This window comes from Salmo trutta, chromosome 13, assembly GCF_901001165.1.
Source record: "Salmo trutta chromosome 13, fSalTru1.1, whole genome shotgun sequence".
Lineage (NCBI taxonomy): Eukaryota > Metazoa > Chordata > Actinopteri > Salmoniformes > Salmonidae > Salmo > Salmo trutta.
In genome coordinates this window covers 19,340,732-19,355,589 of record NC_042969.1, presented here as the reverse complement: position 1 = coordinate 19,355,589, position 14,858 = coordinate 19,340,732, and the positions used below count along the sequence as shown (strand labels likewise).

The following is a 14,858-nucleotide window of genomic DNA, read 5'->3' as shown; positions in this document are numbered from 1 at the left end:
AATCAAATTGTATTTGGTCACAGGCACCGAATACAACAAGTGTAGACCTTACAGTGAAATGCTTACTCACAAGCCCTAAACCAACAAGGCAATTAAGAAAAACAAGTTAAAAATATATCAAAAAAGCTGGTACTCACTTCACTGAAAGTAAAAGAGCAGCAGTAAAATAACAGTAGCGAGTCTATATACAAGGGGTAGCAGTACAGAGTCAATGTGCGGGGGCACAGGTTAGTCAAAGTAATATGTCCATGCAGGTTGAGTTAACCTGACTATGCATAGATAACAAACAGGGAATAGCAGCAGCGTAAAGGAGGGTGGGGGGACATTGGAAATAGTCTGGGTAGCCATTTCATTAGATGTTCACGTGTGGCTTGAAGCTGTTTAGAAGCCTACTGTACCTAGACTTGGCACTCCAGTACTGCTTGCCATGTGGTAGCAGAGAGAACAGTCTGACTAGGGTGGCTGGAGTCTTGGACCAGTTTTAGGGCCTTTCTCTGACACCGCCTGGTATATAGGTCCTGGATGGCAGGAAGCTTGACCCCGGTGATGCACTGTGTAGTACGCACTTCCCGCTGTAGTGCCTTGCGGTCAGACGCCGAGCAGTTGCCATACCAGGCAGTGATGCAACCAGTCAGGATGCTCTCGATGGTGCAGCATTGAGGATCTGAGGACACATGCCAAATCTTTTCAGTCTCCTGAGGGGGAATAGGCTTTGTCATGCCGTCTTCACAACTGTCTGTGTGTGTTTGGACCATGATAGTTTATTGGTGATGTGGACACCACGGAACTTGAATCTCTCAACCTGCTCCACTACAGCCCTGTCGATGAGAATGGGGGCGTGCACGGTTCTCCTTCTCCTGTAGTCCACAATCAGCTTTGTTTCGATCACGTTGAGGGAGAGGTTGTTATCCTGGCACCACACAGCCAGGTCTCTGACCTCCTCCCTGTAGGAGGCCAGAGTCTAGTCCTGTGAATGGTGTCTTTCAATCATGCTGTGGTAAAGTGACAAGCGATTGAGCCTGCGTAGGTGAAGGTACCCTGTGGATGAAGAGGGTTTATAATCCCCAACTTCCTGCAGGATTCAGCCCTGTCTCCAACCATCTCATTAACTATGGATGAGTGGTGGTATAAATTGACTCCTTATTACCATGACATCAAACATTAGCCACAATCACCACATGTACCGTTCCATTTCCATGAAGCATCTAACCATTAATCTGATTTAAAAAAATTAAAAGTATCCCTAGCCCAGCGATAGATTAACACTTTTTGAGGAGCTGACCCAACACCTGCGTCGGCTTGAACTGTTAGTATACCCTTACCAATATAGGGGCCACAATTCCCACAAAACATTGATCCACACTACAGTTGATGCCTCATTACTCTTAAAAGGAGCAATGTATAGCAACATCATACACTAAATGTATAGTGCATCATATTGCAACATTGTATTGAATGTATAATGCATCATACTGTAACATTGTATTGCAACAGAGTTCCTGGCATGAGCATCTCTCCCTCAGCAGGTGGATGGAGTGTTATGGTAGTCTGTCAGTCTGAGGCAAATGATCTAGATGTTGATTTAAGGCCTGACTGGACTCTTTCCTCCATTCCAGAATCCCTTGTGTTGTAGAAGTGCTATTCAAAACAAGGACCTGTAGAATAAAGTTGCCCCAGTGGAACTCTGACTCAGAAAACACTGCCTATCAATTAGTCCACATGACTGACTCAATAACAGCCAAGGTGACAGATCCAAATAGGACACTTAGTAGATGTGTGTACTATCCACACACAGCATCATAGGCACACAAACACAGCAAGAGGAATGTCCCCTTACAGACTTCAGAAATGTTGGCAAAAATCACCCTGGCTGCAACTCAAGTCTCTTCTCCCATCCCAGTTTCATCCCTCCACCATGAGAGAGACAGAAAAGGGTAGCTAGGTTTCCATCCAATTTGTGATTTTTATGCAAATATTCTAAAGTCTGCTGCATTTTCCCAGGGGGTAGCTGTAACATACCATACAAAATGTATTAATTTGTGGATTTCCATCATAAATATATGAAATGTTACGAATTCTAACGTTAGCTAGGAAGCTAACATTCCTTAGGTGGATAACATTAGCTAGGCTAGAGGGTTAAGGTCAGGGTTAGCTAACATGCTAAGTTGCAAATTAACTAAAATGCTAAAGATGTCCATGAAATTCGAACTCGCTTTATAAGCACGATCATCCTACTTCACAAGTTTTTTGTAACCACACCAAATGTATCATCTACTAATTTTAGCATCTTGGATTTACATTTACTACGTTAAGTTTAGTCTGAGACCAGGCTGACCAATGGTGTGTTTCTACCAAAATGATTAAAAAAATAAGTCAGTATGTGATGACGCAGTGCACACAACATTTACTTCTGCCACGTAGGTTTTCATGTACCGAATAAAAATCTAAAGTTCAACGTGTTTCCATTATATTTGACTCTACCAATAGTGGTGACAACAAAAGACAATTTATCCTTGATCCAAAAATTTGGTCTGGGCCTTCGTACGGAAGGTGTGACAATTGCGGAGCCTCTGGAGGAATGCAGAGGCCAAATTGAGCACCTGACAATGCCGAGGGCTCCGTATTGACATGATTGGTTAACGGTAGGTGGGGGGGGGGGGTCCTGTGCTGCTTGGCGAAGCACAAGTAGTATGAAAGCCCTGAATTTTGCAGAGGCTGTATCACCGTAACTGCAGATGTTGGATTGACCGTGCAGCGCCTACCCGCACAGCATCTGTTGGCTCAAGTCTATGTGCCAAAGCCAGAGTAGGCACATTTGCTATTTAACACAACAGGTTATAGGCGCTGCATGGTCAAATCTACAGTACGTATTCACCACCTGCTGTTCTGAGTGAAGACATCATTAACCTGCCATCCACTCTTACACAGATATGACCTGATATTTACCTCAGTATTGAGTGCACTTATTCCCACAACCACTGAAATAATCATATGGTCTTTTCAAACTCAATCGACCCCCCCCCCCCCCCAAAAAAAGGACATTTAACACCCCTCCACAAAGTAGTACCTGTCAGAGGCACATTATCACTTGAGACAACCTACTGGGTGTCATTTAGCTACAGCAGCAGAGTATTAGAGTGGGTAGAAAACCCCACAGTTCTGTCTGTCACTCAGGTGGTTCCAAACACCTATTAGGCAGTTCCCTCTGTGCTGGTGACAATTCTAATCAGAGATGTGGGAATTGGAGATTCACAATTGCAGACTACGAACACACGCACAAAGTCATGAGAATCACATAACCACCCCACTGATTCCAAGGACGTGTCCTACACAGTACATGATCACTGGCCATCAGCTTTACTACGCTCAGTTATATTCACCCTTTCTATGGATCCTGAAACAGTTACCAATGCTGCCTCACTCTCCCTGGCATGGAGTCACAGCTCAGCCATAAACGGCTCACCTGATCCTGAAATCAGTTCCTTAGTCGCCCTCATTTCAGTGTTACCATAGAACAGTCTCCATCCCCCACTGGCCAAGCACACGTCCTGCCGCTGTGTGGAGCCTATAGCCATTAACTCACCAACTGTTTCTACAAGCACTTACTGTCTAATGGATGGGTCTTGTTTTACACAAGCCATGCATTCCAATGCATAGCCTAATGCCTGCCGGAACAATGAGTATCTCAGCACCCATTAAATTAAAAGGTTTGAGTTCAGAAGATTTAGGACAAATATGCCACACAACCCAATTTATATTCTACACATACATAGACCGGGATAATGTACATTACGTCAAATATGGAACACATTTTAACTACAGTGAGTACCATTTTCAAATCATAAAGCTCTCACACACCATGCTTACCTTGTCCCCTGCCTGGTTTTATGGCACTACCTGGATATTACATATGGGTCTGCATGAGATAAGACCAAATTGCCTTGATAGCTGACAATTACAGCTAAGCATTATCCGAGAGTGAAATAAAACAGAGAGGATGAGAGTACACGTAGAGCACAGATGACTGAACACGTCCAGAAACCCCCAGAGGGGGGGTGGGGGGGAAATGACAGACTGCAAACCACATGGGGGGGTGGGGGGGGAAATACACTAAACTCTCCTTATTTCTTCTTCTTCCCAGATAAGTGCTGGTGGGGAGATCACTTGTGTACTGCTTCCTCTGACAGTTACACCCTTCTCTGTCCATTCATAGTCCCACTGGCACACTAGGCATGTGTGGATGCATACACACCCGCAGTAGATGTGCATCCTCTGATCAGTCCGGTGTGTAATATAAAAAGGTGAAGACACTACTCCATTAACTTTTACATTTCTCGTAGTGAAGGACTGTCTTTCTTTGACTGAATAAAAAATGAATTGTGCAATAACTAAGGCTTTCAAAACTATTTCACAATGAAGTGGCTTCAGAGGGGCACCGTCAAGCAACAAGTTTATGGAGATGAAGCCAAGCTGCGATTGGCTCCTAGACAGGTGACGAAGCAATCGCAGCGCAGCCCAAGTGGCATGTTGAATTCAGATGACATCACTCAGAGCAGAGAACTAAAAGTGTGTAATTACGTTGGATGGTCGTAGTCTGTCCTTAAGACATTACGCTGACGGACATGAGTGTTACCAGTCAGCTAGAGGTACATAGATCAATGATACCCGATTTATTCATGTGCAATGCATGGAAAGATAAGTTAATACTGAGGTTAGACCCTGAATAGCACTCTGATAACAGACAGAAGGATTGACCATCACAGAGGACCTGGCATTCAAAGGGCAAACACAGCAAACAATGTGCTCAAAAGTATTAAATGCCAGACAATCAATTAAATACGAAACTTTCACAAGAGAAAAGTGCTAAAATAAAACCAGTTAAATCTCAAATCAAAGAACATGTACTCAAAGTGCTTAGTAGAATATAAAGTTCAACTTAGAGATGCAAGACCCTCGTGAATGAAGTCATTCCTTGATTCCAAAAGAAGTGAATTCAGGGGAGGAATTGAAACCTATAACAGACTCTGCATTTAATTACATTTTGTACAAAAAGGTATTAAGACATGTCTCTGAGCTTAGACAATCATAGGCAAAAGTGCGAGACTATTGCCCTCTTAATAGTTGGGGTCTTCATGTATACAGTTTGTTAAAATTTTAACACCAACTCCCGCCCACACGTTTCCTGTGAGCCTGTGCGTTTGGAACCTGATGAGTGACAGACTCCAGACTGCTGCGCCAACAGGGATGGGAGTGGAGGTGGGATGGTTCTCTGACTCCTCAGTGTCTGTGGGGGCTCCATCCCCCTGTCACCTCTCCAGCCTCCCCCTGTTGAGTCTCCTGTTCGTGGACAGGGGGGTTCAGGAGGAACCGGGGCAGCTCCAGGTGTTCCTTGGTCAGCAGGCCTCTCTGGTCATCCACCCTACAGGCCTGGGCCCTGGACAACAGCTCTATCATCACTGAGAGAGGGGAGGGAGGAGACATAAATAAATACATTAAGTTTCTCAGACTAGGGCTAATGTGAGTCTTAAGAGTTAAGGTTACAGCTACTAGGTAGTCTATGGCATTTAGTCCCATTACAGCTACTAGGTAGTCTATGGCATTTAGTCCCATTACAGCTAATAGGTAATCTATAGGATTTAGTCCCATTACAGGTGCAGTAAATAAGCCATGACCCCATGGTTCTGACTCGTACCCTCCATCTCATGGTTTCTCCTGACCCTGGGCTTGGCTCCATCTGCTTGAGTAGGCACATGGACCTCTGGACCTACTGGAGATCTACCGCTCTCCTGAAAAGGGTTTAGTACACCACAAACATTTTACTTTAAGCTTTGGACTCCCAAACATCCTGGCGGTCAACAGTGCAGGACTCACCTGTGGGACGGGAGTTTGGCCACTGATCCTGGGACTGCTAACTGAAAAGACAACATAGCAGTTAGGCAACTGTACACATTATGGGGTTTGATATCTGGGAAAACCCTGAGAGTCACATAGAAGAAGCAAACATAAAAAGACAAACACCCAAGTATCTCCCAGTAATGATTAGTCCGCAGGGAGTGACCACTTATCCAAAGTGAATGCAGTTGTGGTTACTGAGTTTAAAAAGGTCTGGAACACCAGTTAGGATACACAACACCAGAACAATGCCTGGACCTGTCCACCATCGGGACAAAGCACTAGTTAGCATGTGTGTGCTAATCTGTATGTATTCACCTTTGTCCAGCTGCAGCTTCTTATTGGCCAGTTTGAACACATTAGTGCTCATGCTCAGTGGCACATCACTCTCACTCTGCAAGACAGGGATGTTTACACATCACTCCCACTGTGCAAAACAGGATATGTTCCCACAAACCTCTCACACACTCAATCATATTTTCCCTAACCCATACCTTAACGCTAAGCCCTCTAGAAATAGCATTTGACCTTAATAAGAGGATGAACAAAATGTACCCAGTTGGTCAAATGTGTTTGTTTACAATTCATGGGGACTTCTCGTCCCAACAAGTACAGGTAAACACGTCCATACACACCCACCATGGTGACCCGGGCCTGGTGGGATGTGAGTTGGTGTTTCTGTAGTACCGTAGACAGGGCATCCTGCAGAGTCTTACTGGACTTCACCATGATGCCCACTGTCTTACCAGTGAACACCACCTCCAACCTGAAACACACACAAACACAGTATACACACAAGCACAAACACTGAGGGTCAGTATGACAGAAAGAAAAAGTGACAGATGACTCACGCAAACGTCACCCTCAGCTCCAGGGAGACCTGCTGGTCCCTCAGTATTGAACAGTCCTGCTCCAGAGATAGGGGCTTCTATAGGAGGACATATGGGTAACAGTCATTTAGGATGTTTTGAGGTGAAGTGAGCATTGTTGACAACATTTAAGCCTCTGGCTGGAAGACAATTCTCATTTTGGCTCACCCTGTCCTTTCCATGGAGGTAGATAATGATGTCTTTGAGGGGGAAGCCTCTCTTCTCACAGAGATCAGACAGCATTTCTCTGAGGGAGAGGCCAGGCCGTGTGGGGGCCAGGGATGCACTGCCATCAGGCAGGTAGACACAGCAGTAACCTCCCTCCACACTACCGCAACCATCACCCTGCCCCTGGTCTGAGGGACCAGAGCGACCATTCTGGACAAGAGAAGTCAGGGAGAAAGGGGAGCAGATGGAGAGGAAAGGAAGTGAGGGAGAAAGGGGAGCAGTAGAGGTAGTGATGGAGAGAGGGGAACAGGAGGAGAGAAGAGTGAAGGAAGGAGAGGGGTGTAGTAGGAGGAGAGGGGGTGAGGAGTACAAGGAAAGGAGGGAGGGATAGAGGTTGAGAACGAATGGTTATACTCAATCTTCCATGTCTATATACATTTTAACTAATCTCCTCCCACATCCCAGCTGACCAAGTATGATGAATTTACCTCTACACTGCTGTTGGACATCCGATAGTCCTTACGAGACACATTCACCTTAGTGTGCGACACGTCTACTGAGAGGGGAGAGAGTGACGGGGGAGGAGAGAAACAGACAGAGGTTAAAAATAAACTAGAGAATATCACAGCTAGACAAGAGATTTGTAGGTTTATGGCTGAGGGGAAGCCTACCTCCCCACGATCCCCTCTTCTCCCGCTGCTTATCCTTCTGCTGAACACAAGTTACAAGCTATTACGCAACCACACAATGATAACACACATCCAAATGGAATAATTTAAACGGTCCTCATTAACGGTCAAAACGTTGCTTTCATAGTCATTGTTGAAGTCCATCCATCCCACCTTCTTGCTGTCATTGAGGGAGCGGCTAAAGGTGGCCATGTCCTCCCATGATCCTGTGCTGGTAGGTTCAGCGGCGATGCTGGGTAGTGGCCTGCCCTCCACACTGGCCAGGGTACACTTCTGGTAAAGAGGGGAGCGGACGAAGCGCCTGTAGCTGTCCATCTTCATCAACTTTAAAATCTGACCCAGGGAGGGATGGACAAACAGACACCTGTTACTGGCATGGCACTGGACTTTCCACACTAGAGTTGGTCATGAGTTTGAGTTACTCTACATCGATCTCCTTCAAACAGAACTGAATTCCAAGCGCATAACATGCGCTAGCTAGCTGGTCTGTGAGAGCTGTGTATGCGGCAGGCAGATGGCTGCAGAGCTGACCTGTTTCTGGGCCTTGTCAAACATTTCAGCTGTAGGCTTCAGCAGGTCCTTCTCCTCTACGCGAGCCGTGTCGTCGATGTTCACAGCGTAGGGAGCGTGGTCAGACAGGTACGTCTGGAAGATGGCATGAGCCTCCTCACTTAACTATGGGAATAAGACAAGTCCCAAGTGACACCCTATTCCCCATTTAGGGCCCTGGTCAAATGTAGTGCACTATCAGAAGTAGTGCACTATATAGGGAATAGAGCCATTACCAGTCATACATCAGTCCAGCTCCACAATCTGGTCCAAACAGACACACACTCAACTCTCCTTCCTCAGTCCCTACTTTAACACATCTATTCAACTGTTACCATTCAGTTAAGAGAAGACAGAAATAAGCCCATACCTCTTTCATCCGGCTGGGTGGAATCTCCCGGAACTTCTCGCAGGCCTGATAGAACAGGATATTCTCCGCACTCACCTCTGACCTCAAGAAGGCCTGCGTGACAACATAGACCTGATGAACAGATGACCTACCATACAGCTCCCATCAGATCTGATCAACAGATGACCTATTCACTATATTACTTTTTTTTTAAACAAAATTAAAGTGCCCAGATGCTCCAAAATATTTAGCTGTACAACCTGGAATTGTATTTGTGAGTTATGATCAGGCGTCGCTGTACCGCTGCCATACCCCGCAGGCCCCGAGAGTAAATCAAATCCACCTATAGGCCTACGGTTAGCCAAGATAGACATCAGTCCAGTAAAATCAAAATAATTTCAATGTATGCTTACTCAGCTGTGGCGCAAATAATATAAGTGATCTGTTACCGGTGTGATCATAAACCTCAAGTTAAGAAATTGTTAATTGTCTGAGAATAACATTGGCCATGCTTGAATTGCCCTGCCAATATACAGGGATAATGCATTGGGCCTATAGCCTACTGCACAAACCTCGGTACACAACTGTTTTAAATAGGTTATTGTTTAATAGGTTTGTTTTTCTTTCAAAATCTGAGCAGTAGATCTCAGCTAGCAGGTATTTTAACTTTTTTTTAACCCCTTTCTTTCACCAATTATGAACTTGTCACGTCCTGGCCAGTATATAAAGTTAATTGTTATTGTAGTTTGGTCAGGGCGTGACAGAGGGTATTTGTTTTATGTGGTTCAGGGTGGTGTGTTTTGTTAAAAGGGTGTTTGTTTTAGTAATTCCGGGTGTTGGTTTATGTTTAGGTATTTCTATGTGGAGTCTAGTGAATGTATGTCTATGTTTGGTTAATTGGGGTTGGAACTCTCAGTTGAAGGCAGGTGTTGTCTATCTGCCTTTGATTGAGAGTTCCATATAGTAGGGTGTGTTTGTGATTTGTGGGTGATTGTTCTGTGTTCAGCCCTAGGCTTTGCCAGACTGTTTGTTGTTCGTTTTCGTGTTTTGTTGTTTTGGAGTGTTCTTTTGATAGTTCAATAAAAGTCAAAATGAGCATACATGTACCTGCTGCATTTTGGTCCTCTTTCACCGACGACAACCGTGACACTTGTTTCATCGCTGCAACTCCCCCAACGGGCTCAGGAGGTGAAAGTTGAGTCATGCATTCCCAAAACATGACCCGCCAAACCACACTTAACACCCGCCCGCTTTATCAATCTGTCAGAGGAAACCCTCCCTTAACCTGAACGACACTGGGCCAATTGTCTGCCACCCTATGGGACTCCCGGTCGGTTGTGACAGCCTGGGAACGAACTCGGGTCTGTAGTTACCCCTTAAACACTGCAGTGCCTTAGACCGTTGCGTCACTCAAGAGGCCTAAAATTTTAGCTTTTTATAATAAACTGTATTTTAAGGGTTATTAGTTTCTAGGGCACAGCATGCTCTTCAAAATAAGGTAGAATTCACAGGCTCAATCAACAAATAAAACTGATTCTAGTGCTCCTAAACTTTGTAAGTTTTTATTAAAGCCCTGCTGTATGACTCCTCCCATTGCTTTACTCTGAGAAAAACATGTTTGCGTTTGCTGAGTGGCAACAAAGCAATCCTTGTTCTCAATAAAAGGAAAGATTTGAAGGTGAGTGTGTGTGGCTCACCTTGAAGTAGCGTACTCCCATGGGGTCTTCCAATAGCTTCTCGAAGCACACAGCCCAGCTGACGACACTGCTGGCCTGGGCATCTCCCCCTTGGGCCCCTGGCAGACTGGTACAACTGCCCCCACAGCCACGACCAGACATGTTCAGCTCTGAGAAATCACACACACACACACACACACTAATAAAACCCATCCACACGCTGACGCCTCAGGGTAGCAGACTGACACTACTTCCCGCACAGGCATGCTCATATTTGAGAAAGAGCTCTGAGACATGCACAAACAAACACAGGCTTACCACCATCTGACACTGCCTGGCTCTGCAGAGACAAGTAAAGGGAAAGTGTGTCAGTCTCAGTCAAATACAATATCACATGATCCAGCAACACAAAACACAGTTCCACAGATATTAAAATCTAAAGTCAGTAATGTAGAAGTGGAGACCAACTTCATGGAATAGAAATACAGACCAACGTTATAGACCAGAATACCATTCTAAACAGGAAAAATCTTACAATCACTCAACCAGGTATTGACAATGAGAAATCTCAGGCAGTGAATGAAGGATAAAAACACACCAACATAGAATCAGGAAGTGAGAGAAGAAAAACAGCTGCATGTCTTTGTTCTGACAGCTCTCCTCTACTTTAGAGCACTCAAGCAGCCAAGGCCCCAGCTCACACAGGAAGAGTGGGTGTCACTGTACTGCTCTCATTCAGCTTTCAGGACAGAGAACGTTTGTTTTTTCAGCTCCAGTGAAGCTTAGACTTCATGTTCTTTCCTAACGAAAGGTGAATTCGGGACAGGAATGTGCATGATGTACTAAATGCAAACAAAAGACAAGCAGACATTCTACATTTCAGAGCACACCAGATGAACCTAAGCAAATCCTACAGCCTCATGCATAAGGTGCATGCTAACTGCTAAGATGAGCAAACGTAACTTTATGAGTCCACTAGGAGTGTACTGGTTCTGGGGAGGTGTTCATAAAGCGTCTTAGAGTAGGAGTGCTAATCTTGGATCAGGTCCCCTCTGTCCATGTCTTGTTCATTAAGATCTGAAGTTAACAAGTCCTAGATCAGCACTCGTACTCTGAGACGCTTTATGAATACGGTCCCTGATGAATGACAAGATCCTTGGAACTCACTGTGTTGTGTACTTCTAGTGACGACAATGACGCTGCAAATTATGACAAGATGCGTCCTTCCACGAGGCCACCATAAGCATGCATTTCTTTGAGCTTGGGCACTCCAATCACACCACAGATCACACCTCGTATCCACCCGGACTCACTTAAGATGTCTCAACAGCCTCCTGAGGATATGAGTCATTTCCCTGACATCACCACCCAACACCCAGTGTTATGTGACTCAGTCATTGCACCACCGAGGCAGAGGGACACCACCACATGCCATAGAGATCAGATGTGATATTGCCGAGGGGTGGAGGGCAATCTGTAAACAATGTCTGTATACTTTGTTTGACAGTGGCTTAGATGCCTAGTCGGTTTCACTAACAGCCAACATTGTATTGTAGCAGCTTTGGTATCACACCTCAGTCTATTTGGCAGCAGCTTTATAGTTATTAATAAAATCACAACGTATCATAATGGTCTTCGCCTGAAAGACATTACTCAAAAAGAAACAGCTGTTTAAAGCATAGCCCTTTTCTCCATTGATAGCTGAGTACAAATGTCAGGAAACCCTTTAAAAGTAGGATAAAGCCTGATCAACAACAGGTTTGTGCTCATCTCTTCCTATGGAACTAGCAATTATTAAAATGTTTTAAAAACAATTCTAATAATGTCAACAGTTGGAGAATGGATGAAGATACTCCAAACTTTTAGAATGTTTATAGTCGATGTTGACTGAATTATAGCACATAAAACATTTCTGGAAAAAGACTAATGGAGCTCAGTAATTTGTGGGAATTAAGGTTTCTATTTGTCAAATGTCAGTAATTTTCTTTTCATTTTCGAACGCACATACATTGTTATTGTATCAGGTATTTTGTTAAAATATGGTGTGTCATTTGCATAACTACACTGGGTGTATTTACCTATATAAATTAACATAAGAGGAACAGAGCTTCAACCACCAATCACCTAGGCCTACCTGCACTGTCTATACTTCCTCATTAATTACTGTTGTAGAATTTACCAAGTGTGTTAATATCAGGATACCCTATTATTATTAATTTTTTTTTAAATTTAGCTCGAGATTACACATACTTCACATTATTTGTGAGATCAGACAAATCATTAATCTGAGTGTTCATTTTCAGAAGTTGCTTTCATTTCAACACATTTGTAAACATTGCAACTGTATAAAATGACTTCAACTGCATAAAAAAAAATTAACACCCATCAAAATAAGGATCTCTTTGTGATATAAGTGTCTAAACGATGCATTAAATCCCTGTCAAAGCTTTAACGTTCTTAGAGATTCAACGGAAAGACAATGTATCCCATTTCAGCCATAACACAGACAGGTCATTACAAACACTTCCACAATTGTAACGTTGTCAGGATCGGTGTCCCTTCCGCGGGACGGTTGAGCTAACGTGATTAGCATGAGGTTGTAAGTAACAAGAACATTCCTAGGACATAGACATATCTGATATTGGCAGAAAGCTTCAATTCTTGTTAATCTAACTGCGATAAACAAATTTACAGTAGCTATTATAGTGAAATAATAACATGCCATTGTTTGAGGAGAGTGCACAATTTTGAACATGAAAAGTTATTAAAACAAATTAGGCACATTTGGGCAGTCTCGATTGCAAATTTTGAACAGAAATGCAATGGTTCATTGGATCAGGCTAAAATGTTGCATACACTGCTGCCATCTAGTAGCCAAAATCAAAAATTGCACCTGGGCTGGAATAATACATTATGGCCTCGCTCTTGCATTTCAAAGATTGAACAAAAAAAATTGTTTTATTTGTATTGTACCAGATATATTGTGTTATATCCTCCTACATTCCTTTCACATTTCCATAAACTTCAAAGTGTTTCCTTTCAAATGGTACCAATAATATGCATATCCTTGCTTCAGGGCATGAGCTACAGGCAGTTAGACTTGGGTATGTCATTTTAGGCAAAAATGAAAGAAATAGGGGCTAAACCTTAAGAGAAAAAAAACAAACACAGGAAATAAATGGCTGAAAGACAGATCCTGAGGTGGGTGGGGCATGCGCTTTGCCAATAGATCCTTAGGTGACCCAGAAGGAACCTTGACTTGAGGCCAGCTCTAGATAGGCCAGTGGAGAGCAATCCAGAAAGACTCAACGTTTTGAACATTGCAGATAGAATTATGTTGAGTTGACTCCTACAGTACATGGCAGAGATGCATGTCTGTTCACATTATATATGTCTATCTGAACAGTATGTAACATTACACCTCACTGAATTCAACCCAAGTCTACAGAGAAACTGGCTACTTACCATGTGACCAACACCAGGAACACCCAGAGTCTTTATGTTCTTAGACATGGCTGAAGTACCGGTGGGAATCCAAAATGATGTTCAGCCATTGAGGGTGTCACAGCGAAGTGATCCACCCTGCACTGACACAGATACACTTAGGTCCTCCTCATTCAGGACTCCCTGTCATTTCCTGTCTAAAAGGGAAGGGTTGCTGTGGCAATGGGCCGCAAAAGGGGAAGCAGGGTTACAGTGATCAAACTGCTCTCGTCTTGGCTTTTGAGAAACTCTCTGATGTGGGTGGTGTGCTTGTGTTCCTGCCCTACTGTATTTCAGACTAGACAGTGTAGGCTGAGACTTAACTCAAGTGAAAACTCGCCTGAGCAAATATGGCTACCTGATATAGCACCAACAGCGCATTATGAGAACAGGTTGTGGATCCAACCACAAGAGCTGTGACTCTGCTTCCCACCCCACTAGAGATCGCATTGTCACCAGCCAGCCCTATAATTGCCAATGGATAAAGGCACACCCAGTCAACGATTTTTAAAACATTCAATAGGCTACTCAAAGTAAATATTTCTAGAAGAAAATTGTCTAATTTATTTCCAAAAATGCCAACGAGTTGTTTGAGTCTTTCTACAATTAGGCATACCTTTTTTTGAGTTGGTGGACAGGTATTGTTGTAGGTGTTCAGTTTCCCAAACTTGTACTGAGCAGTTCTCTTCGCCAGGCGAGAGAGACTTCGGCAGAGCCCGCTGAAGGCCACCATCTTCCGGGTAAAAAGCTTTTGGGACTGAATTAAAATGGTTTGTACATAGCACTACGTGAGAGAGGTGTTTGATAAGACAGTAGTTAAATAAACTACTGCTTGAAGAGTCTGCAAATATTGAAAAGGAAAGATGCATTTGAAGAAGACATACTATTTAGAAACACAAACATAAGAATACATGTTATAATTCAGATAAAGGCCTATAGCCTACCTACAAAAACTGTTTGGCTCACCAATTTAGTTCACCTTGCCTCTATCCAAATCAAAGTTCAGGGCATGGTGCTAGAAACACCTATGGATCAAATCCAAAAGCCAATCAAGTGTAGCCAATCAAGTGTAGCCAATCAAGTGTAGCCAATCAAGTGGAGCCAATCAAGTAGAGCCAATCAAGTGGAGCCAATCAAGTGGACCTTAAATGCATGTCCGGCGCATGATCAAAATGAAGAAAAA

The 14,858-nt window shown here is 43.8% G+C and overlaps 1 protein-coding gene across 7 annotated transcripts; it reads right to left on the bottom strand.

Annotated features, from left to right (window-relative positions):
• Positions 1–4,647: 4,647 nt before the first annotated feature.
• Positions 4,648–14,731, bottom strand: rgs14a (regulator of G protein signaling 14a). 7 transcript variants are annotated; one of them, XM_029771352.1, is made up of 16 exons: positions 14,642–14,731; positions 14,292–14,432; positions 10,511–10,532; positions 10,214–10,362; positions 8,538–8,630; positions 8,150–8,293; positions 7,772–7,951; positions 7,601–7,640; positions 7,418–7,485; positions 6,930–7,139; positions 6,744–6,820; positions 6,532–6,658; positions 6,211–6,286; positions 5,872–5,912; positions 5,693–5,786; positions 4,648–5,456 (listed from the first exon to the last, which is right to left on the bottom strand). In XM_029771352.1, exons 2-16 carry the CDS (start codon positions 14,406–14,408, stop codon positions 5,278–5,280), a joined length of 1,617 nt encoding a protein of 538 aa, XP_029627212.1. In that variant the 5' UTR covers positions 14,409–14,432; positions 14,642–14,731; the 3' UTR covers positions 4,648–5,277. The 7 variants fall into 7 exon arrangements, with proteins under 7 accessions (XP_029627212.1, XP_029627215.1, XP_029627213.1 ...); XM_029771355.1 differs by having other exon boundaries at positions 7,418–7,482; XM_029771353.1 differs by having other exon boundaries at positions 7,601–7,637.
• Between the last annotated feature and the right edge of the window lie 127 nt (positions 14,732–14,858).